Source organism: Uloborus diversus, chromosome 5 (assembly GCF_026930045.1).
Source record: "Uloborus diversus isolate 005 chromosome 5, Udiv.v.3.1, whole genome shotgun sequence".
Classification (NCBI taxonomy): Eukaryota; Metazoa; Arthropoda; class Arachnida; order Araneae; family Uloboridae; genus Uloborus; species Uloborus diversus.
In genome coordinates, this window is record NC_072735.1 from 96,633,996 (window position 1) to 96,659,095 (window position 25,100).

Here is a 25,100-nt window from a genome sequence, read left to right on the forward strand (position 1 = left end):
CTTGCAGCTGCCTCATTTAATCATGAAATCCAAAAAATTTTAACAGGCAGTAAAGCCTAAACTATGTGTTATTCACCATACATTCAGTTGGCACTCTGTTTAACGACGCTCTATTTAACGACTTTCTCTATTTAACGACAGCTTTTAATGGTCCCAGACGGTCCTCTGTAGTGTTAAAATCATTCTATTTAAGGACCCTTTATACTTTCGATTTTTCGTGGCCCCTTGAAAGTCGTTAAACAGAGAGACAACTGTATTTTTTACACTTTCTTAAATACATAAAAAAAGTAAACATGCCAAGTTTCATTAAAATTCAAGACTGTGGGAGTCAAACAACATTTTTGATGGACTTTTTCATTTTTTCTAAAATAAATTAAAAAAATAAAAATACTATTGGAATAAAGAATAAAATAAGCAGATATTCGCTAGCATATAGTAAAAATCATCCAACATTTAAAATGACTGAAATACTTGCAGGATGCATAAAGATTGAATTCTTAAACCAGTCATGCAACTTTCAGTGCAGCAGGTGTTTGACGTCGTTGGCGTGCTTTCCAAACATAAATTTTTAGCAGATATCGCGGAGGATGAAGATAAAAAGGAGGAAAATAGAAATAAGAAAACGAGGACCAAAAATTAAGAAAAATCAGAATCTTCTTAGATTTTTGAGAAAAATAAAAGCGTTATGAGGCCTGAAAGAGGTAAAAAAAGGAGGAAAGGTTTTAAAAGCCAACAGAGAAAGCCGGAAAAATCTCATCCCTGTGCTATACATATTTCTTCAGTAGGCTTTTGTGTATATCAAAAAGAAAAGCTAATAAAACAAATTTATTTACATATTCATATTTTTCAATCCAAAAATAGTGAGAACTATTTAAAATCAGGATGCAGACTTTTTTTTTTGCCTAGTGTAATTGAATACTCTCTGAAATACAGTCCTGGCTATGCCACTGATTCCAGGCTTCATATACGGAACTAAAGGCAATTTGGCTGATAAACTAGTGGAGGTGTTTTGCAGATGTAAACACGACCACTGATGAAAATGATTTACCTAAAGATATTACAGTCGGACCTCCATATATCGAAGTAGCAAATTGCCGGAAAAAAATTCGATATATAGAAATTTCGATATTTAGAAACAATCTTATTTTATCCTAAAAATCTCCTAAAACATTAAAATTAAAGCTAATTTTCGTGTATGAAACCTAATTTCTAATTGATACGAGCATCGAGTTAAACGAAAGTTAATTAAAAATAGAACAGAAATTACATTTTTGCGCCTTCATACATCTTCATTCTTCGGCAATTCAACTTGATCCGCAACATGAGGGGATTTTCGTTTTGACAAATCGAGAGAAAAGTAAAAAATTAATCTACTTAACTTGAATGATTTTTACTGCATCTAAAACGATTACTAACGATAATCAACAGACAAAAGGGATGACTTGAAACTGATTTTACTATGTTACTGGTTACAACTAAGATATTTGAAATAAACTTGTGGGAATTTAAGAATTCTAGAACGAAACAACGACCTATCTACACACCCCTGAACCCCAGATTCCTTATGAGTTTCGCAGCAACCTTTAGTGAACATAATTTGCTCCCTTAAATTTTATTTTTCATGAGACAAACAGTCTAAAGAGAGAAAAAAATCTACGAATGTCTCAAAATTTTTTTTCGATATATAGAGATTTTTTCGATATATAGAAACAATTTTTCTATGTAATGAACATAGGAATTTGCTGGGATTTCGATATATAGAAAATTTTGATATGTGGAAGTTCGAAATATGGAGGTCCGACTGTACTTTATTTCTTGCATTTGAGATGACTTTACACATGACTAGTCGCCTCAGATGATCTGCTCTTGAAATTCTGGAAAAACGCGAAACTTCATGTGTCACCCATTTTGACCGCAAGAGGCGCTAAACCCAATCTTCTACCGATCAATGGACATTTTGATTGTAAGAATGGAAAAAGAGGGATTGCCTTTAGCGCCCTCTTTGTTCCGCTGAGTTTCAGCGATTGTCACGGCCTATAAGAATCAAGTGGGGCGACGTTCTAGGTTAACCCATCCGACACCCAATAAAGACCATAGCTTAGGTGGATTTTTGTGATTTAAATGTGAGGGTTTTGAAGAATTCCTTTTGAGTACCTTGTTGCATTTAGATAATTAATTTAATATTTTAGCTCCAAACCATTTTTTCTTTTTGTGTTCTTGTTTTTGACCAAAACAACACCTTTAACTTCAGGATTTTCCCCAATGAGTAAATGGCTGTGTTATCTGCAGAAATATGTAATAATTTTGAGAAATAAATCTCTTTCGCCAAAACAGATTTGTCCTTTTAGGAATTATGATTTTTAAGATGATTCATCAAGCGTTTGAAATTTAAATGCGAGCAAATTTCTTTCAATACTTCATACAACTCAGACTATGTGCAGTCATATAAATGTACTGATTTTTTGTCACATGAAATGAAGAGCAATAAACATCATCAATTATTTACACATTACTTCTTTCAGAATTTTAATTGATGATAAAAACATGTATTTTGTTTTCAGTTTGAAATAAAAAACCCACAAGTTATTAAAAAGTTTTTTATTAAAAGTTATAATGATGTCAATTTAATAACATTTAGATAAAATTATTAAATTTCTACTTTTAACAATTTTCATATAAAATAAGGGAATGATTTCACATTTTAGTTTAAATAGTACATTTATAACAGTAATTAGTATTAAAAATATGTATTTAAAATTAAATACTTATGTGTATGAGTTTTTTTCAAACATATACATACTAATATATATAATTTCCAAACATAACACTATTATTATTGTCGGTCAACAACTAGAGGACAACATCCAATCCCTCCGCAAGGTAAGATCCTAGATTCTAAATGTTCAAAATGAAGAGGTTTTTTGCAATACTCACATTCCTATAAAACAAACAAACAAAAAAAAAGCGTTATTGACAACATTTTATCTATAAATATTGAGATTTATATAAATATTGCAGTGGCGTACCTAGCATGGGTGACACCTGGGGCGGTAACCCCCCCCCCCCCACAGATGCAAAAGAAAACCAAAATTTTATGTAAACATGAAATTCATGCAATTTTTAGAAACAACTACATTTGTGTCATAGAACAAAATTTTAAGTGGGCTAATGTACAAAAATGAAATAAAAGTGGTGGGTTCGGGGGTTTGACCCCCTGAAAATTTTCAAATTTGTAGTCTAAAAATGCATTTTAGCTTCATATTTTTCAAAAACTTGCAATTTCACCTAGAATGTCATCCCCCTACCCCAGACGGGTGACTCTATAAAACGAAGTTACTTGATGATGGTTATTTTGAAGAGGATAATTATTTCTTAAAAAATTTTAAAAAAGGTTAACAACATAACATGCACATTATTTCTTAAAATATATGGAGGACAGAAATGCATGCTATTATTCTAAGGATAACAGGTAGTATAGGAGAGCCAGAGAATTTTCATGCAGAGGATAGATTAATAGTTGAGAATTTGGCACAGTGGTCACATTTTTTGCAATAATCAAATCATTTTGGCTAGTCAGGAAAAATTTTAACAATAAGGAAAATTTGCAATATTTTTGAATTGACATCAAATTATTGGCACAAAATCCTGAGCGGTAATTTATGATGTCTTGGCGTTGTAAATAATGAAAGATATTACACTAAAAAATGATAATTTTAATGAAAAATAAAAATTGAATGCCTAAAAATGGGTTATGCAGAAACTGGGGCGGTCAAAACTACCAGATTATTGCCAAACACGTGACCCTGCTAATTTCCCAATTATTGAATTATCCCCACACCATGTTTTGTATTTCATGTTTATAAATCTCAGAGCAATGAAATAGAAGAACTTCTTACTTAAAATTACTTAAGTCAGAAATTTATGAAACAATCATTTCAAGAACAGAAATACGCCAGAAGAACATACCTGGCTACAAAAATTATGATTCAATTCTAATCCCACATGCTTCCAGGTTTCAACAAGGTCATGAACAAATTTATCCATTAACTCCTCCGTGTGGAATGGTGTTGGAGCTATTCGCAGCTTTTCCTCACCAACTGGAACTGTTGGATGGTTTATTGCTTGGACATAATGACCATGTCTTTCTAACAATTCATTACTTACTTTTGTTGAAAACCATGGATCTCCAACCTAAATTAAGAAATATATAAATATTAAACATCTATAGATATATATCAGCACAAACAAGCAAAATTAAATATCAAGTAATATTCTTTATTCAGATGAATATCATTTTTAGTACACAGTATTTACATGTACTCATACATGCATGAACAAAAAAGATACCATTTAGGACTCTTCTAACCAACAACAGAAAATAAATACATAAAATAAGTAAATAATGATAAATTTTAAAAAAAACCCAAAAAAATTGCTGTTTTTTTTTTTTTTTTTTTTTTTTTTTTACAGTAATGCCAATTTGTCCCCACTTCTGTCACTTTGAGCTTTAGAAAACTGAGAAAAATACAAATAAATGTGCTGATGTCAAGAAAAACACAAGTTTTTACCAGGGAAATTTCATCTTCAAATTTAAGCCAAAATCTTAGGTTCTGTTTAGAAGTATCCAAAATTCAAATTATAGATCAATATATACAGTTGATGCTCAATTTTACAGACCCTTGAGGATCACCGAAGATGCTCATAAAATCAAGATTTCACAAAATCGAGCAAACATTACTTCAAAAACAGAGCTTCAAAGCCTGGTAAGCTGTTTGAAAAATTGTGAGTGTATGTAATTAGAGGTTCCTTGAGAGTCAACTGCATACGTTTACGTTATAGATCTTATAATCATAATCAAAGTATGTATTGAGTGAATGAACTAAACACATAAAAATGTACTCCATTTAAGCGTTTTTATTTTCGTTTTTTTTATTTATGGAACAAATTGTATTACAGTAAAACCTGTGTAAGTGCGGTGCACTACTTTAGTGGTCAACTTAAGCAGGTGGTCAACTTACAGAGGTTGAATTATATGATATAGATCTAATTATGTGCCTGAAAATAGCGGTCAACTTACAAAGGTGGTTAACTTAACAGGTTTTACTGTAGTACATAAACCATGTTTTTTTTTTTTTTTTTTTGAATAAACCAACTGTTTTTAAAATTAGCTGCTGTAGGACATAAAATATTTCTGAATAAATGTCCCTTTATGCAGTAGCACTAAATTCAAAAACAAAAGGCATTAACTTACATGAACTGGTATAATATGGCTAGGGCAATGAACAACAGGTATTCCACTTTCTTTAAGAGCATTTCGAAGATAACGAACATTGTGCTGATGTCTCTCTCTTAACATTCTCCCTTCATCGCTTTTTAGAATCTGAAAAATAAAAATCAGTTAAAAAATGCAGTACAGTAAGTTGGAACATCCTATAGCTATAAACAAACATTCATAGTATACACTAACAAGTTCTACAATACTTCAAGAAAAAAAATGAAAAAGGCTAAAAAGCAATTCCTTCCAGATTTACTTAATGTAGTATACCATCAACAATTATTGGTATTTTTAAAGAAACAAAGTTGAATGACTATTGCAGAGAAAAACTCTTATGAAATGAATTCCATCCATATTATTATGATTTAGTAATTCTCACTAGTTGTATCCTAATAGACGACTTATTAACAAATTTGCACTGAAAACTTTGATAAGCCAAAACATTGTAACCACAAGAAAAAAGGATCAGGACAGATCTTTTTCTCTTGTAATTAAATAAAATTGTAGGGTTCGGGGCAAGAATATGATCTGCCCCATGATTGGATTTTTCAGTAGGTCAATTTCAACTTATGAAAAATATTTGTAGAATTTTTCAAAGGCATTATACATTCTATATTCCGTAGTACTAAAATCAAATATGTTTTTCTCCAAATGACATAATCCATTGTCATGTTTATTTCAATTTTTGTTATGAGAAACAAAAATTCTTGATCAAAAATTCACTCCTTGTGGCTTGTCGCATTTCTGCCTCGAGCCCTTCAAATATTTATAAAGGTGTAATTTCAATATTCTATAAGGTAAACAACTGGAACAGGACTGCAACTGAATAAATAGTTATTACTACTTCTGAAGCAGTTATTTTCAATTCAACAATATTTTTACCTTGATTGAAGCCAGTGCTCCCTTTAATACTGTAATTGGCAAAGAAGTGGTGAATATAAACCCAGCAGCGTAACTACGAACCATGTCAACAATAGCTTCTGTACTAGCGATGTACCCACCAATATTTCCAAAAGCTTTCCCTAGAAATTGTTTTGGATACAATTAACAAAATGGTTTTCTAACTTTGTTTACTTAACAATGAAGTAGTAACCTTTACTTACTTAATTCCAATGTTATAGAATAAAATGAAATTTCAAAAATGGATGACTCAGAATCATATTCTGAAACAAGGGACAGCTAATGATATTATAGCTTTGCAGCTTTGACTTTTTGTAATGGACAAATACAGAACAAACATGAAAAGTATAATTGAAACACTTCAAACTTGGCATAAGCATTCTTTCAAACTTTAACAAATTGCATAGCTACCATACAATAAAAATAATTTAAACTCTATTAAATCAAAAATAAAAATATATGAAGTTTAATATGGTGCCCGTCAACCCATTTCTTCTGATTATTTTACACAGTAAGTAAAAGTAGTCAGCACTTTCCTCGGGAATAGCAACAATAATACAACTCAACGACAAAGTGGAAAGAAATGAATTACTTTTTAGTATTGTTCACGCCTCTTATTTTTTTTTTGGAGGAAAATAAGTTTAAAATCTTCTGGAGTGTGGTAATTAAGGCACTGATGCAGTTTAATGAGATACAACTGTTTAGTTATGAATTTATGTGTTTCATAAGCATGAGACCCTTTTAATGTCTTAAACAAACAGATTCCGTCAACATATGCATCTGCCCCAGCTTAGGTCTATATTAGATATATATGATGCTTCTGGCGACTAAGTCATGACTGCATGACAAATCCTAGAACTGCAAATCAGTAAGTTCAAACAATCACATGCAGTGAGATCTTATTTATCAGACCTTCATTAATTTAGATGGAATTTGCACTTAGCCGAGAGGGCGGAGTAGTGGTTAGACACTGGTCTCTAACACCCAAAAGGTGCAGGTTGGATCCTGGCTCCAGTCGGTGTATTTTCAAGATGCAGAAAATTGACAGCAGCCATGGCGTATGATTATGCCACATGTAAAAGTTTCCTCGAGTAATCATTTGGCTTGGAGTGCTCTTGGAAAAATTGAATTACTAGTGCAGTTTCGCATTGAATTGATCCCAGGTGCCTCAGTCTAGAGGGAACTAGGCGTCAAAATACTCGAGGTAGTGGCATTTGCCGATAGTGGTGCTACATGAAAGAATGGATGCTGTATCAGTTGATCACACTAGGTCTGCAAAAGGTTGTGCCTCTAATGTAGCCTCATTAGAAAGAATTTGTAGACTTTATTTTTTTGTTCATATAGATAATAATTTTTGATTTTGCTTGTTATTTTGAATACATGTACAGTAGGGTGGTTCAAAAAAACTATAGCTATGGGGGGAGTCCAGGACACCCCCTATTTTTTTACACTTACTAATAGTATTATGCTGTAAAAGTTTTAGCTTCTTACTCAAATTTTAAGACGGTGCTCAATGACCCCTTAATTTAACATTAGCCGTATCATAGAAAATGTCACAAATTGAGAAATATTTAATTTCCCCAGCTGTTTTTTTGTAAATAATTGTTTTATTGAAATGTATATGCATATTTCTAGTGCATATTATAATATGTTGCATTGTTTTTTCAGTTCAATATATCTTTTTAACCCCCCCCCCTCCCCATACTTATGAAGTTTGGGGGAGGGAGTTGAGCACCCTCTTTCAGTTGAAATAGGAAGCTAAAATTTTTCCAGTATATTGCTGTCCACAAGTCTAAAAATATTGAGAGGTGTCCCGGCATCTAGGAGAAACTTTTTTTCTTACATTTATTTTTGAACCACCCTAATGTACAGTTCCTACATAGAATGTATAATTTATGTGCCACCTAACTAATATCATGGCATAACTGGATTGTCACTCTGATACCACCCCAGCTGAACTATTAATTATAAATTTGAAGCAAATAGTTTTATGTAATTTTGTTACAAAACACTGTTTTTTATAGTAATAAACAAAAAGACTGCTTATGTGAAGATTTGTTTTGTTTATTACGATATCACTTAGATAATCCGGATTTTCAATTTTCTGGATTGCCTTTGGTCTCAGTGAGTAGCCATAAAAGTGGTTGTACTGGAGTTAATTGCAATAGGATGAACATTTAACTGGAGGGCGGGGGATTATAGCTAAATTAAAACAAAAACTCTAAGTAAAAAATTTATTTTTGATTGAGGATACTATTCATAAACCAACAAAAAAATCAAAATAATGTTCATTGTTTAAAAAACAAATAACTGTATAGTTAAAAGTATTACCTAAAGTCCCCGATATAATGTCCATTTTGTGCAGTATTCCATCTCTTTCACCAATTCCAGCTCCATTTCTTCCATATAAGCCAACAGCATGTACTTCATCAACAAATGTTATGGCCCCATACTTATGTGCTATATCACACAACTGATTTAAAGGACACACAGCCCCTGTGAAAATGTGTTAGTACACATTTAATATTTATCATGCAATGTTTTCTAAAACAATTTGTATAGGGTCTGTAGGTGCAAAACGAAACAGAATTTGAATTTTTCAACTTTAGATCCTTTCTCTTCTTTTGGATGAATTGGGAGATACGATTTTGTGCATTGTGTTGAACACTGTACTTTCCGGGAATAACTGGGTTTGAAAATTTCAACCCCAAACACTAGGGGGTTAATGGAAAACCCCCCTTTACTTCTGCATAAGGTTTATTTAGGTACATAAAAACAATATACACAATCAGTTTAAAAGTTTAACAAGTGCTATATGAACAATCTGTGTCCCCCAAGTCACATGCGACTGACTGAATTCTCCAAATGTAATCACTAGTTGAAAAAATATTTAAAAAACCACACAAAAAAATCAAGCTGTGTACTGAATATAATATTGCATAGTAAAATACTCATAAAAATGAAATTTATATTGAAGTTTAATCTTCCAAGAATTATGAAGAATTAAAAACTTGTATTATTGTTTCTATTGACCCTCGATAACAGCATTTATGCAGTAATTGGAAACACCTAAACTGCTTATCAAAAATATCAGGGAAGGTAAAATTCATAAATAAATATTTTAGTAACCTTAAACACAACAGTAAAACTATTTGAAGTTAGTCACTTTGCATTCGTAGACCTGTTGTAGAAGGAAATGTACAATCACTAAACTTTAAAAAACATCTTTTTCCAGTATCTTCTTCAAATAATGATGACTCCTAAATGTTTGGAAATACCCAGAGCTCTCAGAATGCCTTATATATGTGACCCAGTTTTCCCTCACCAACAGTTTAGTTTAGGAAATTGCCACAAGTGTAGTAATAGAGTTTATTTCCACCCTTTGTTTCCTTTTACCTTGACCCTGCTTCCATAACTGAAGATAATTTTGTCTTTTTAAAATCTTTAAACTAAAATTAGATTGGAACTGAAGTTGATAGTCTGAAATCCATCCAATACTTTTTTAAATATATATTTTTTATACACACGAAAGCAAAAAGGAAAATACTTTTGAAATGAGAGTTTAAATAAAACAGTTATTACTCTTACCAGTCATAGAATGAACCGTTTCAAAAGCTACTATTTTTGGAAGTGAAGAATCAACTGATTTCAATTTCTCTTCGAGACTTTTTGGATCATTGTGCTTAAAAATATGTTTTGGCACACCGCTATTTCGTATTCCTTGTATCATAGAAGCATGATTTCCAGCATCAGAGAATATTTGGCAACCTGAAAGTTATGTCACATTTTACAAAACAAGCTTTATAAATGCTTTGAAAAAAAATTATTTTTTAAACTTATATCCAACATTTAGAAAATGTTAAAAACATGATAAACACATGTCAGCCATTAACAATTCAAACTGTTATGTAAGAGACTATTTCTTCAAAGGCAAAGTTTTTTAAAGGGAAAAACTTCAGTTCATGCCCAGCTTTTCTTAAATTCAGTTTTTAAAATTAAGTACAGAACATAAAGGGAAGAAACACAGAAAACAAGGCATATTTTCATAGTTGTAACCATTGAAGTGCAACAAATGAATTACATGAAATTAGATTCATGTATAAATGCTGCTAAAAATGATATTGATTATTACTAATAAGAGTGGTTTCAATGATAAATAATGAAAAATCAAGAGGTAGTCTGACCACGGATTGTATGGAAAATCCAACATCCAGTTTACAGACGGAAATGGACTCATCTATTAGTTTTTCGGGATGTCAGTTTTTGCATATGTATGTTAGCCCCTAAATTAAGCAGTCTCATTAAAAATTTTTACTTTTCCCCCTCATTCAGGTAGACTGGTTTTAAGTGGACATTTACCATTTCCATACAATCAGTGATTGGACTCTAGATGCTAAGTACATAAAAAGCTATGCAAATAAAATTGCATCAATTACAAACTAAGGCATCATAAAAAAACAAATAAAAATAGCAAAAAAGCTGACAAAGATTAAAAATTAAAAAATAAGTTTATACATGATTAAAACATTTATATTACATAAGCAACATATATTACATAAGCAACATTATACACTTTAAGGAATGAGTGAAGAACCCATTAACTTATACTAATCAACGTCAATTTAAAATGTCAAATTTATAGTTTCAAAATTATTTTATACATTTGGATTTAAATATTTATTTACCAGGTAAATGTCGTGCTAAAGTATACAATGTTGAATCATTAGCAACGTAACATGAAGTAAAGAGTAGAGCTGATTTCTTTTGATGTAAGACAGCTAATTCTTTTTCCAACTCTTCGTGATATGTAGAATTACCAGAAATATTTCGCGTGCCTCCTGCACCTGCACCATGTTTCTCAACTGCATCACTGAAAGAAATTTTTGCAGATTCATATGCATTTAATTATTACTGTCTTACACAAAAGTTTCATTCAAATAATTCTAACATTCATAACTTTGAGTACAAATGAGTAATATTTGATAGATAAATAGTATTAACATATTATTCACTTGAAAACTTTTTTTAAATTCATACAAATGAAAGTGGAAGTAATGGTAAACTTTTCCAATAAATCTATTGTTACAAATTCTGTAAATAGTAATTATTGTAGTAACGTAACCTGTAAATAGTTTCTTGTAATGAATACACAACCCCTTTACATTCGGCTGAAGTATACGATCCCCCTATTTCCTTTTTTTTCATTGATAAAATTTGATAACGGTCTACGCATTTCGAGAAGCAGTAAGAATGTTGTGGAAAGTTTTCGATGTTTATAAAAGCGTCCCACGTGATAAAAAGTTCAGTTTCGATTGAGAATTCGAACTGAGAGCGTATTTGCTCTGTTTATTGCGAGGCTTTTTGCTGTGTTGTTTTTCGTATTTGGAAGTAAATACGTGTGTAACCGTTGAGTTTACGGTTTGTGTGATATTTGCTTAATTGCTGATGATTAATTTAGCAGTTGTTGACGATCTTCCCTGCACATAGTGTAAATAAATTTCCTGTATTCTTAATCAAGAACTGTGTCATCCTTTCTAGAAAGTTGGAAGTCTCACCGGATCCGTAACAATTTGGCGCCCAACGTGGGGCTACTTTAGGACTTTCTTGGAGTAAGTGTGACTTTGGACATTTTTTTTCATTAAGACTTTTTAAATTTGGACTTTATTTTTATGGTGATTACTCGCGCAATGGATGAACAATTAAAACAACTTCTTGATGCAATCACCTCTGTGAAGAGTGATATGGCAGCTAATCAAGAACAATTGAAAAATGATATGGCGGCTAATCAAGACCAATTAAAAAGTGATTTGACTGCAAGTTTTACTGCAAATCAAGAACAATTAAAAAATGACATTGCGGCTAATCAAGAACAATTGAAAAATGAATTGGTGGCTAATCAAGAACACTTGAAAAATGAATTAGCGGCTAACCAAGAACTGTTAAATATTGATTTAACTGCTAAAATTACTACAAGTCAAGATGAAATGAAAAGTGACCTAACATCGATGAAAACCATGATGGAGAATCAACTAACCGCCATGGGAGATAAAGTTGATGCTCTGGAAGAAAAATTTGATACTGTGGAAGAGCGCATCGCTAATGTGGAAAATAAGTTGGAAGAAGAAGACAATAAATTGACTTCATTTGAGGAAGAAATAATTAAGAACGTGGAAAGGAGATTGGCGACCGCGGAAAGCAGCTCTGTACAGTTTGCCACTCCCACATCGGTTGCTCGACCGTCCATTAAACTTGCCACATTTGATGGGAAAACTTCGTGGCAGGTTTACAAAACTCAATTCATGATAGTGGCGGAAGCGAACGGATGGGACTCTGCTACCAAGGCCTGTCATCTTGCAGCATCCCTGAGAGGTGACGCAGCGGACATTCTCCAGACCCTTCCGGATGGCCAGTGCCTGGATTTCACCGCCCTCACATCTGCATTGGAGCTTCGCTTCGGTGAAAAGTGCCAGAAAGATTTCAGCCGACTTCAGTTGAACTGCTGCGGAACAATTGGTGTATGACTTCAAGCATCTGTTTTCATCAGCATCGGAGGATGTTGGCCGTACGAATTTAACGCAGCATAGGATTTACACTGGAGAACACCCCCCTATTAAACAGCATCCAAGACGACTACCATTCGCCAAGAAGGAAGAAGTTGAGACCCTCCTGAAAGAGATGAAGGAGGGAAAATTAATAATGATGTAATCGAACCCTCATCCAGTCCTTGGGCTTCTCCCATCGTCTTAGTCCGAAAGAAAGATGGCTCCACCAGATTTTGTGTCGATTACCGACGGCTGAATGAAATCACCAAGAAAGACAGTTACCCTCTTCCACGGATAGACGACACCTTGGACACTCTTGGACACAAGTGGTTTTCAACCCTGGACTTGAAGAGAGGCTACTGGCAGGTTGAGATACACCCTGATGACCGAGAGAAGACAGCGTTTACAACTGGACAAGACTTATGGCAGTTTAAAGTGATGCCCTTCGGCCTCTGCAATGCACCAGCTACGTTCGAGCGTCTTATGGAGACAGTGTTAAGAGGACTTTCCTACGAATCCTGTCTGGTATACTTAGACGATATCATCATCGTGGGACGCAGTTTCGAAGAACATCTGGCAAATCTTAGGAAGGTGCTGCAAAAGCTTAAGGAAGCCAAACTAAAGTCAGTGGCCAATCCAGGATTTTTTTCTCGCTACCTATTTTTGTAAAAGTATTGCATCATTCTCTTTTTGTGAAATTTTTTTTTAATCGGCATTATTTTTGTGAATTTTTAGAGGCATCCTAATTTTTGTAAAAGAAGTAGGGGAACAAGTGAAATTTTAGTTCGAAAAGTGTAAATTACATCTAGTATTACTTTTAAACGGTTTCGTTTTTCTTTTTTTGGGGGGGGGGGAGGGGGGAGCTAAAAACCTAAGAAGTACGAAAAATACCATTGTAATTTCAGCTTATTGTTCTATGTATTGTGTATAATACAGGAAATTATGAGAAAAATGGTTCCTCAAAACAGATGTTTAAAGATTGCGATAATATTGCATAAACACACTTTGGTGAGAAACAGCTAAAAATTAGTTAAAATACTACAAAAAGGTTTCTATTTAAGCGATTGTTCATATAAACCTGCTTATAATTTTATTTTATGAGTATATTTCGTTTTAAACAGAGAAACAAATTTTATATTTTAAAATGCGAATTTTTGTGAAATTTTCGATGTTTTTGTGAAGTTACTGATTTTATTACTTGATTTTTGTGAAAGTACCGATTTCAAAACAAGATTTTTGTGAAGGTTCCGAAAAATGGTAGCAAAATCAGCCTGTATTGGGCCCTGAAAGTTAAGCCCGTCCAAATGTAATTTGTTCCGCCGGGAAGTGAACTACCTTGGTCACATCATCTCTTCTGAAGGTGTACAAACCGATCCAGAAAAGGTATCTGCGGTCAAGAGTTGGAGTCGTCCCGAAAACATCCATCAGCTGCGAAGTTTCCTGGGGCTCTGCACGTACTACAGGAAGTTTGTAAAGGGTTTTTCCAACATTGCACGACCTTTGCATAAGCTGACGGAGAGCAAGCAAAAGTTTGAATGGTTCAAAGAACGCAAAGATGCATTTCTACGACTGAAGGAGGCTTTAACATCAACGCCTATCCTCGCCTATTCTCAGCCTGAAAAATCCTTCATCCTGGACACTGATGCGAGCAACGAGGGCATCGGAGCTGTTTTATCCCAAGAAATTGACGGCAATGAACATGTCATTGCTTACTGGAGCAAATGCTTATCAAAGTCGGAGCGAAATTACTGCGTCACCAGAAAGGAGTTACTGGCCATAGTGAAAGCCGTAGAACACTTCCATCATTACCTCTACGGCCGAAAATTTCTGCTTCGGACAGATCATGCCTCGTTAACTTGGCTTTTGAACTTCAAGACCAGAAGGCCAGATAGCCAAGTGGATACAGCGGCTCCAAAAATATGACATGGAGATCAAGCACCGAAAAGGGTTGTCTCATGGTAATGCAGACGCTTTATCAAGGAGACCCTGTCCTGAGAACTGAAATTATTGTTCCCGAATCGAGAAACAGTATGGAACGACTAGCCCTACTGCCTATCAGGTGACAGTGACTTCAACATCATTAGAACCTGATCCATGGAGTGAAGACCAAGTTCGAAAAGATCAACTTGAAGACCCCGACATAAAACCAATTTTGGAGTTCATGGAAAGTGACAGTCGGCGCCCTAGCTGGCAGGACGTTTCCATCTTCAGCCCCGCAACAAAAAGATACTGGGCTTTATGGAACTCACTCTATTTACGGAACGGCGTACTGTACCGAAAATGGGAATCTGATGACGGCAAAACATGTAGGTGGCAGTTACTACTTCCCCGATCAAGGATTTCAGATGTTCTGAAAGAAATACATAGTAGTGCGACTGGAGGACATTTTGGTGTCTTGAAAACCCTCAATAAAGTTCGGGAGCGCTTCTTCTGGAGTAAGGCGAAGGATGACGTGGAGAAGTGGTGCCATTCTTGTGACGCCTGTGCTGCTCGTAAAGGACCGAAGAAAAGAAGCAAAGGGAAGCTACATCTGTACAACGTTGGAGCTCCTTTCGAAAGAATTGGGATTGACATCCTGGGTCCTCTACCAAGAACTGCTGATGGGAACAAATACATTCTTGTTTCCATCGACTATTTCACCAAATGGCCCGAAGCGTATCCCATTCCATATCAAGAAGCTACCACCGTAGCAGAGACTCTAGTCCAACATTGGATCTCGAGATATGGAACACCTTTGCAGATTCATTCCGATCAAGGGAGGAATTTCATATCTGCTGTGTTTAAGGGACTATGTCAAATTTTTGAAATTGAGAAAACTAGAACACCACCACTACACCCACAATCGGACGGCATGGTGGAGAGATTTAACCGCACAATCCTGAATAATCTCTTGCTTATGGTATCCAGAAATCAATAGGATTGGGACAAGAAGCTACCTTTGTTCCTGCTGGCCTACCGCAGTGCTGTCCACGAGACTACCGGATTTGCCACCCTTCTCAGATGCTCTTCGGACGAGAGCTTCCGCTACCTTGTGATCTCGTCTTCGGTCGTCCTCCGGATGTGCCTTCATCGCCTGAGGAGTACATCCAGGATCTCCAGGCCCAGTTGGAAGACGTTCATAACTTTGCACGAGAGTGAATCAACATCGCGGCGGAGAAGATGAAGACCCGATACGACACAAGGTCTACTGGACATGAATTCAACGAAGGCGACAAGGTTTGGTTATGGAATCCCATCTGACGGAAAGGTCTTTCCCCCAAATTGCAGTCGCATTGGGATGGACCCTACAAAGTCCTTAACCAACTGAATGACGTCGTAGTGAGGATCCAAAAATCACCTAATGCAAAACCTAGGGTGATCGGTTAGCCCCATACTATGGCCATAGTTCATGAGTATTACGTAAACAACCATGGTTGATAACATAAAAGTTGTAGATAATTTTTTTGCTGTTAATGATTAGTAATATTTCTTGTCATTATTGTGTTTCCTATGCATTATTGGTTATTATTTAATGTGTGTATTTGTGAACTTGTGATAGAAGTTTGGCATCCTTTCTGGGGATTGTACTGCCCGGGACGTGCAGTCCTTAGGAAGGGAGCAATGTTACGAATTCTGTAAATACAGTGAAACCTCCCAATAGCGGACAGTCAAGGGACCAGAAGTTTTGTCCGTTATTGGGAGGTGTCCGCTATTAGGAGGAACTACTTAATTCACCTTTTTCAAAATGGACTGTTGTTCCCTTTTTAGAACACAATCGAAACAATTGCGAAAGGTTTACTACATTTTACATCAAGTGTAATTAATCTGATTTTTCTTAATAAAGGTATACTGACAGCAACACACTTGTCTTAAAAAGCATTTAATCAATTAAAGTAAACAGTTAAAACAGTTTGACATCTCTTTTTTGCATTACCAACGGCGGCGATTCGGCGGAGCGACCCCCTCCCCCCCCCCACACACACTTTTTATGGTTAATTTATTTATTTTATCTCGAGTATCACTATTGCATGATGCATGATTGACATTTGGCAATATGACCTTGAATATGGGCAAATCTTTTTCATGTGTAAAAATTAAACAACCCAACGAAACCACGGCGCCATAAAGCCGACTACTACCGGCGCCGGTCTGCTCAATTGCATCTCCTGAGAGCCCCAGTTAGAAAACGCGCCCAATTTCCTCTTTTTCATCGTAACTTTTGAATAGTTATTGTGTACAAATTTCATTAAAATCTTAAGAAAAACGTACGTTAATTGTTAGACTGACATCAGTTTTCACTTATCTGCTTCAATACTCTCAAAACTAGCCGTTACAAAATTATGACTTTTATTTTCTTTTTCATTTTTTGCTGCCCGCAAAAAGTACCATGCCTTTTAGTTATTTTTTTTTTCTGCCCCCAACTTTTAAGCCCCAATCGCTGCCTCTGCCCATTACCACCCTTTTAATTCCAAGAAACAGTGATAAGGAAATGAGGGGGGGGGATATCAGTTGTGGAGGAAGAAAAGCTTTGTAATGCAAGCAGTTACTAAGATATTCTGTGAAAAGAAAAAAAAACCGAAAGTGCTACGATCGCAAGGGAAATTTTTTGTGAAATAACTGTCCGTTATTCGGAGTGTCCGTTATTCAGAGTGAATTACATGGAATGGCCTATATTGAGGGACTGGGACTTGCAAAAATGTCCGTTAATTAGAGGTGTCCGTTATTCGGGAGTGTCCGTTAAAGAGATTTCACTGTAGTAATTATTGTAGTAACGTAACCTGTAAATAGTTTCTTGTAATGAATATACAACCCCTTTACATTCGGCTGAAGTATACGACTCCCCTATTTCCTTTTTTTTTCATTGATAAAATTTGTTAACGGTCTACGCATTTCGAGAAGCAGTAAGAATGTTGTGGAAACTTTTCGATGTTTATAAAAGCGTCCCGCGTGATAAAAAGTTCAGTTTCGATTGAGAATTCGAACTGAGAGCGTATTTGCTCTGTTTATTGCGAGGCTTTTTGCTGTGTTGTTTTTCATATTTGGAAGTAAATACGTGTGTAACCGTTGAGTTTACGGTTTGTGTGATATTTGCTTAATTGCTGATGATTAATTTAGCAGGTATTGACGATCTTCCTTGTACATAGTGTAAATAAATTTTCTGTATTCTTAATCAAGAACTGTGTCGTCCTTTCAAGAAAGTTGGAAGTCTCACCGGATCCGTTAATATAATTAAATATCTACTCACTATAATTAAAATCTGTGCATGTTTGTCTGTCAGTGTGTGTGTGTGTTTGTCAGCAACCCTATCTCTCCTAGACTGTCAATATCTACCAGGTCAATACTGAAACCATTGAATAAAAGACATTTGGGGGAAGTCATTCTGCCCCCCCCCCCGGGTTCGAAAATGTGATATTTTGATATATATCCGGTATTTTTAATCAGCACAAACTAATGTCTTCAAAACAGCTACTGTGTCCTCAATTCACTTTATTTACTAACATTATTATAACATTATGTAGACTTAAAATTAAGGTTTCTCTCATATATGTATTTCATTTACATTTTTGACAATTTTAATGAAGTTAATTTAGCACTCTGTTTTACTCATTTTTCTTCTGTTAGCTACTTTTACACAGTTATATGATTCATAAGAAAAAATTAAAAAAATATGCATTAGTTGATGCACATTCATGAGACATTTTCTTTTTTTCTGTCCAACATTTAATATTTAATTAGGCAATTTTAATATGATTTAAAATTGCTTCATTACTAATAATAAAAATGTATATAAAATAAAAAAGAAAAAAATATTACTTTGCTGTATTAATACATCAGAAATTGGATTAATAATACATCATAAAAATATAGTGAAAAACTTTTTAGTTCTTTTTAATAATAAAAAAAATATATTACTAAGGTTAATATAATTTTTATACTGAAAATACCGTATTTGAAAAAAAAAATATCGAAAATATCAAAATATCATGATATTCTCAAAATAAATATTGGATATGTATCATGATCTATATCATGATATGTATTGACTGATACAACCAAACCTGTTTTTATGAGGTGGATAGGGATTGCGTAAAAAAAAAAATCCAATGAAAATATTTGTTCGAAACTGAACATGTAGCTGCAGGCAGTGAACCAGGGTTGGCGAGCAAAGCAAACAGGGGGTGAAGCCCTCTAGTTACTTTCATAAAAAATCTTCTGTGTCACAGAAATGTTTTTGGAGCTGTTCAATTTTCAATTGGACTATTTTGTGTACATGTAATATTTAAAGTTAATTGCAACTGAATCTTAGTTTTTTAGTTAAAATGGGCACATGGTTCAACAACAAAAATAACTATCTCTGCATTATAAGATTATTAACTCTAAGTTTTAGTTATTTTGTGAAGATTTTTACTTCTGTGTTTTAGTTTTATTTTTCTAAAGCTTTCTTTGAAATTCATTACACAAATAGATACATAAGCTGCTTTACAAACTACTCTTATACTTCACAATATTATGCTGTATTATGCAAGACACATGCTTATTGAACAAAAAACTTGCATAAACGGAGCAACAAATTAAACAGGTTGCGAAAGAAGGAAGAAAGAAAGAAAAAGTGAGAAATTAATTTCAAATTTAAGAATAAGTTTTTTGGGTTAGGTTTGAAACTGTACAGAAGTTAAAAAAAAAATTTAAAGAATCACATTATAAATACCTTTTTTTCTCCTATTTGAAAAACTACATTTCAAAACATGGAAATAAAGATAGGAAAATAAATCAAGCCTGTGGCATTTTAACTAATCAAAAAGGTCTCAGTTTTTCTTAATGCTACCAAACACATGCACACACGGTGAAGAAGAAAGAAGACTATCAATGACGTGAATTGCACATAAAATGATAAAATATATTCAGTATAAAACACTTACATAACTGCATCTCGAACCACTGGATGACTGCTCATTCCTAAATAATCATTACTGCACCATACAACAATTTTCTTTCCTTCATCTGTGTATTCCTTAGCGCAGGGGAAATTGTCAGCCATTCGATTAACTTTCTTAAATATCCTATATGAGTGGTTTTGTTTCTTCTTTGCAATCTGCTGAATGAAGAAATCTTCATACTGAAATTGACCCTCTGTAAAATTTTTATATGGTCTTAAATATTCATTAAAATCATTTAGGGAGATTTGTACAAATATGAGATTTGAGATAAGGTGAACAAAAATTTAAAAAATAATAAAATAATATTTAAATAAAAAAAATATCTTTAAGATGAAAATTCAATTTCAGTTTCAATTTGACTGTAAGCATCATTGTTTACATCAGTGGTTCCCAACTTAAGGGTGACTGACCACAAAGGGGCAATAGGGCGGCAATGGTATTTAAAAGACAAAAGAATAATACTAAACAGTCAATGAATATTGGAATTGAAAACCTATACAAGACCGATTGCGAAGAGTCAATAAGGAATCACAAGCTAAAAAGGAAACAAGTAAAAGTTCAGGACCTTCCTTCTCACACCTTGGTTGAACTTAAGGAGGGATTTCATCATCTATTGTCAAATTTATGAATTTAAGAAATTTTCTTTCTTTTTTTTTTTAATTTAAAAGTGCCGGTGCTGTTAATTCCACCATATTCTAATTTTTTGAAAAATCATAAAAAATGTACCTCTGTTTTCGAAAAGTATATGTCAATGATCTTAATTCAGTATTTTCTTTCAAACACCTATCAGTTTGTTTTGGAAAAGAAAGAGAGAAAATAAAAGTAAAAACATACTTTTATTTATTTATTTATTTTTAGTTTAAGAATAAGTGGATGAAACTGCTTTATCATGTACATTTTACTTCAAATTTAATTAAGTAAAAGAGCAGGGGGACGATAGGAGTCAGTCAATTTTTACAGAGAGGAAATGGGCTTAAAAATGCTAAGAAATACTGGTTTATATCAAAGCATTATGTAGATTTCAGGTAAACATATTTGAGTTAAATATATCATCAAATATATAAATTAAACAAAACTTCATCAAATCAAGTAAACAAAAGTTCACCTATATTTTCTTTTGCAGTTAAATCTATGACATCATGCTCCATTTCTGCACTTGCAGCTTTCACAGTTGGTTTTACTTCCTTGAGGAATGGACATTTATTAACTGGAACTTTATCTATAACAAGAATCAATGCAATTAGATTCAATAGAAGTAGCTAATTAATACTAGAATCAGTACGATTTCCATATTTACTATTTCTTTATGATTTTTCCTTTTATTAAGAACAATTAAAGTTGTTTTCATTTAAATGGGATTTTTTTATGTTTTTTTTTTTCACAGCTGGCTTATGAATGACACATTATTTTAGTTTTGATAGCTTAATTTAATTATTTAGTGGATTATTTTTCATTTTAATTGGCCTTGTTTAAAATCCAATGAAAAGAAAAAATAATCTAATGATAATCAATAAACAAGGTTCTTATGTAATTTTGGTCCAACAATAGTGACACTTAATAAAATTAAAAATAATCCTCAAGATTAAAAATGTGTTAAATGATGTAACAAAAACGAGCTGATGTCTGCATCACATGACTTTACACCAATTTAATGTTTTTTCTCCATTATTGGAAACTTTAACGTGATTCAATAGTTAGCTCTCTAACTATCACCAACAGTGGCCAATTTGAAACCAGATTTTAAAAAAAATAAAAAAAAATAGCCAAATTTGTTGCCAAGCTGGCGACAAAACTAGGCAACCAAAAGACTGACAATATATTGCCATGAGTCCGCCAAATTATAACACCACTTGAGTTTGCATCAAAATTACCAATGATTTCCCCCCAAAAAACGTGTGAATTACCTACTTTGGAACAAACGAATGCAACCAAAAAGGGAGGTGCATAACTAGACCCCACTAGGAGTCTACGTACCAAATTTTAACTTTCTACGACATACTGTTTTTGAGTTATACGACATACATAAGCAAATACGCACATCCACACATACACACATACGTACATCATGAGAAAAGTCGTTGTAATTAACTCGGGGAATGTCAAGATGGGTATTTTGGGTGTCTATACATTTTTAGGCACTTATCCACGTGTGGTTGGGTTGGAAAAAAAAACTCAACATTAATTCGGGGGTGAGCAAAATGGAAATTAATGTAGAACTTTGAGGGAAGATTTTTTTGCGAATACAATACTTCCTTTTTTGAAAAAGGAAGTAAAAAAGGACCATTTATAATATAAATACAGCAACATCATCAAATATCAATTTGTTTATAAGGTAACTTCTTATGTTGTAGCCCATGTAAAACAATTTTCAAGAGAGAGAGAGACAAAGAAAAGAACTGGAAGAAAAGATTGGTGCTCTAAGCAAGCATATGCTCATTTTGCTTATTAGTTAATATAACCCTGTTGAATACATTATTTTAAAATATCTCAGTGGGCTCAGCCAATTTAAAGCATCTCATGGAAATTATCTACAGAACATTTCATTCACTTCTGATTTGTTTCTGCAAACTTGTTCTTTAAAAGAAATGAATGAACATTAAATGGTAGCAGCAGAAACATCATACAGACAGAACCAATAAAATTGAAATTTCACAAAAATTCATATTTACCTGGATTTTCTGAATTTTTCAGTGAAGATGAGAATTGTCGCATGAATGGACATTGATCCATGTACATTTTCAGAACTGAAGACCCATAGTTTTTCAAAAACACAGGGTTTAATCCAGAAATGAATGGACATTTGCGTACGGAAATTTGACCGATTTGTCTTACTCCACCTGCAAAATGTTTTGAAATAATTTGACTGAAACATAAAAATGTAGGTAATTGATTCAATAGAGACTAATTTAGGAAAATATTACAAGATTTCTGAATAAAGTTATAAGTCTAATTAAAGTTTAAAAATAAGAAATTAAAGTTTATTTATTTATTTTTGTTTTCAACCTGAAATGGTGGAACTGCATTTAACAAACATCTACTTTCCACATGATGAAACCATTCTTTAATTAATATTGTCATTAAAGTCATGGAATTATTAAACATAGAAAAGTATCTGATTATAGCAGTTTAAAATATCCCAAAATTCCTTTGTTTAAATTTTTTTTTTTTTTTTTTTTGTTATTTATTTTGCAATGAAAGGACTTAAAAAATTAACAAAATAGTTTTTCAAGCTTTAATCAAATTTAATCAGATTTATTTAAAGAGAAATAAGTTTTACATATTTGGAAATCGTGCTCAAGATTCAGTGTAACTTAATTTCATCTCTGCTGCATCATCTGCATTATTGAAATAGCTTCCAAAGCAGTTTTTAATCTACAATAAGTTTTTAATCACATTTTAATAGGGTTATTCATAAATATTAATTTAAATATGCAATAATTTCATATACATGGGCATAGCTGGGATTCCTGTTAGCGAGGGGCAAGAATAAGCACAACAAAATAGTGGTTTTTAATTGCCCCCCCCCCCCTTAATGTGGACCTCGAAAATTGTTTGAAATTATAACTCTCTCTACCCGTTAAAAACATTTTATGCTATTTTTGGTCAGATGAGGGCATAAAAAGCTTCTACGTGGCTCTCCCCCTGAAATTTTTTCAAATTGTTGAAGTCCTAAAATTTCCATTTTAAATTATCTTTGATGACATTTGAAAGGAGCGTGGGAGTCCGAGGTCCTCTCTGGCTATGCCCATGTTCATATATATGTAATATACAATTCCCATACATTTGTTATGTATTACTTCCAAATTGTGCCACACTAAGTAGTAGGTTGACCATGTAGCCAAGTACCAATCATGTTTTAAAAAAGAAACATTGACACAAATATGAAGAATCTCCCACTTATTGGAAAAGTAATATGAATATTGATCATAAAATCATTTGTTATTTTTTAAACCAAATGCATTTTGACACTTAATTATGAACCTTTTTAAGATTTTAAGTCAAAATTTTAAATATACGAAAAAAAAGTGCAAACAAATCAAGAAAGATTTAAAACTAATGTTCCAATATTTTTTCACTTTCTTAATGACACAATGAAAATTTGCCACTCATAAATATATTAAATTAAATTATTTTTTTTAAACACAAACATTATGTCTGCAGTAGCACATTTTCTAACTTTATCAAATTTCCTGTTGAATTTCAAAAAAAAAAAAAAAAAAAAAAATCAAAATTGAAATTGAAATATAAAGGTTTTGATTAGGTTTCAAAACAACAACGTTTTCCTACACAAAACTTGCAGTAAGTTTTATGCGATAAAACATTGTTGATTTTAATCTTCTGCACAAAGATATTTTTTTACTTCTAAAATATCTAGATCTTCATCTTTCTCCCATTTCATAGAGCAAAAAAAAGTATCTTTTCATTCATTTTAAAAATCTCCATAAAGGTATTAGTAGTAAATGATTGTACATAGCAACTTGAATATCTGTTTCTATTAAAAACAGTTACAAATTTTCGGTTTCCCCCCAATTTTTCGGTATTTACTAGCTGCGTACATAGACAAAATATGGCCGAATATGTACCAATAGTGCTCAGTACGGCACTGCATTCAAGTAGTTACGTAATGTAATAAAACATATGTTACTTAAAATATGACGAATTTGCAAAGACTGCAAGTGAAACGAAAATTATTAACAAATAATTTAAAAAGATTCTCATCAAAACTTTACAAATTATATTGAGAACAGTGAGGTATAAATAAATTTAATGCAATTAATTTCGCCTGGGGCAAAACGTACCAGAATATAAACCATTCGAAAGAACTGATGGATTAGCCATTATGTAGTCAAACTCTAAAACTTAAAGAATCCAAATTAAATTCAGATCAAACTAAACACTGAATGATGCAACTGTTGTCCGAGGTTACGTGGTGCTTTGAAATAATTATGTATGAAAAGGTCAAACAGAAATCGGTAATGTTTGTTTTTGTTTACGATAGCAAGATGAACATTACAGCTACAGTTATTATGCTTATTACCGGCGCCAACTTCATCTTTTAGGGTATGTTCGAATAGAATAACTGATTAACCGTACGGATGTAAGATCAAAATTTGAGATTTTCCGTTTATTAGTGCATTAATCGGTTGGTCAACGGGTTGGGCTGTGAGCATAATCCTGAAAAAAAAAAAAAAAAAAAAATTCTTCGTAATAATTTATTAGAGTTAAAAGAGCGTGAGTCCTCGAAATGGGAAGATTGGGCACCGCAGATTGGGCGAGAGGGAACATTGGGAGACGGGAATATTGGGCGCCCAGGTTTTGGGCGCTGTTCAACATTTTCAGTGCCCAAAAACTGTGCGTCAAATCGACGGCGCCCAACCTTCGCGGAGCCCAATGTTCATGGCGCCCAATATGCCCGGCGCCCAATGTAGTCGGCGCCCAATCTTCCTAGACCGCGAGTCCAATCCA

General features: G+C 33.4%; 1 protein-coding gene across 1 annotated transcript; it reads right to left on the bottom strand.

Annotated features, from left to right (window-relative positions):
• Positions 1-2,628: 2,628 nt before the first annotated feature.
• LOC129222271 (5-aminolevulinate synthase, non-specific, mitochondrial-like) lies at positions 2,629-24,613 on the bottom strand. Its single transcript, XM_054856751.1, has 11 exons — positions 24,434-24,613; positions 22,304-22,471; positions 20,740-20,853; positions 19,617-19,827; positions 10,861-11,045; positions 9,764-9,943; positions 8,507-8,671; positions 6,158-6,297; positions 5,252-5,380; positions 3,967-4,191; positions 2,629-2,938 (listed from the first exon to the last, which is right to left on the bottom strand). Exons 1-11 carry the CDS (start codon positions 24,471-24,473, stop codon positions 2,834-2,836), a joined length of 1,662 nt encoding a protein of 553 aa, XP_054712726.1. The 5' UTR covers positions 24,474-24,613; the 3' UTR covers positions 2,629-2,833.
• Between the last annotated feature and the right edge of the window lie 487 nt (positions 24,614-25,100).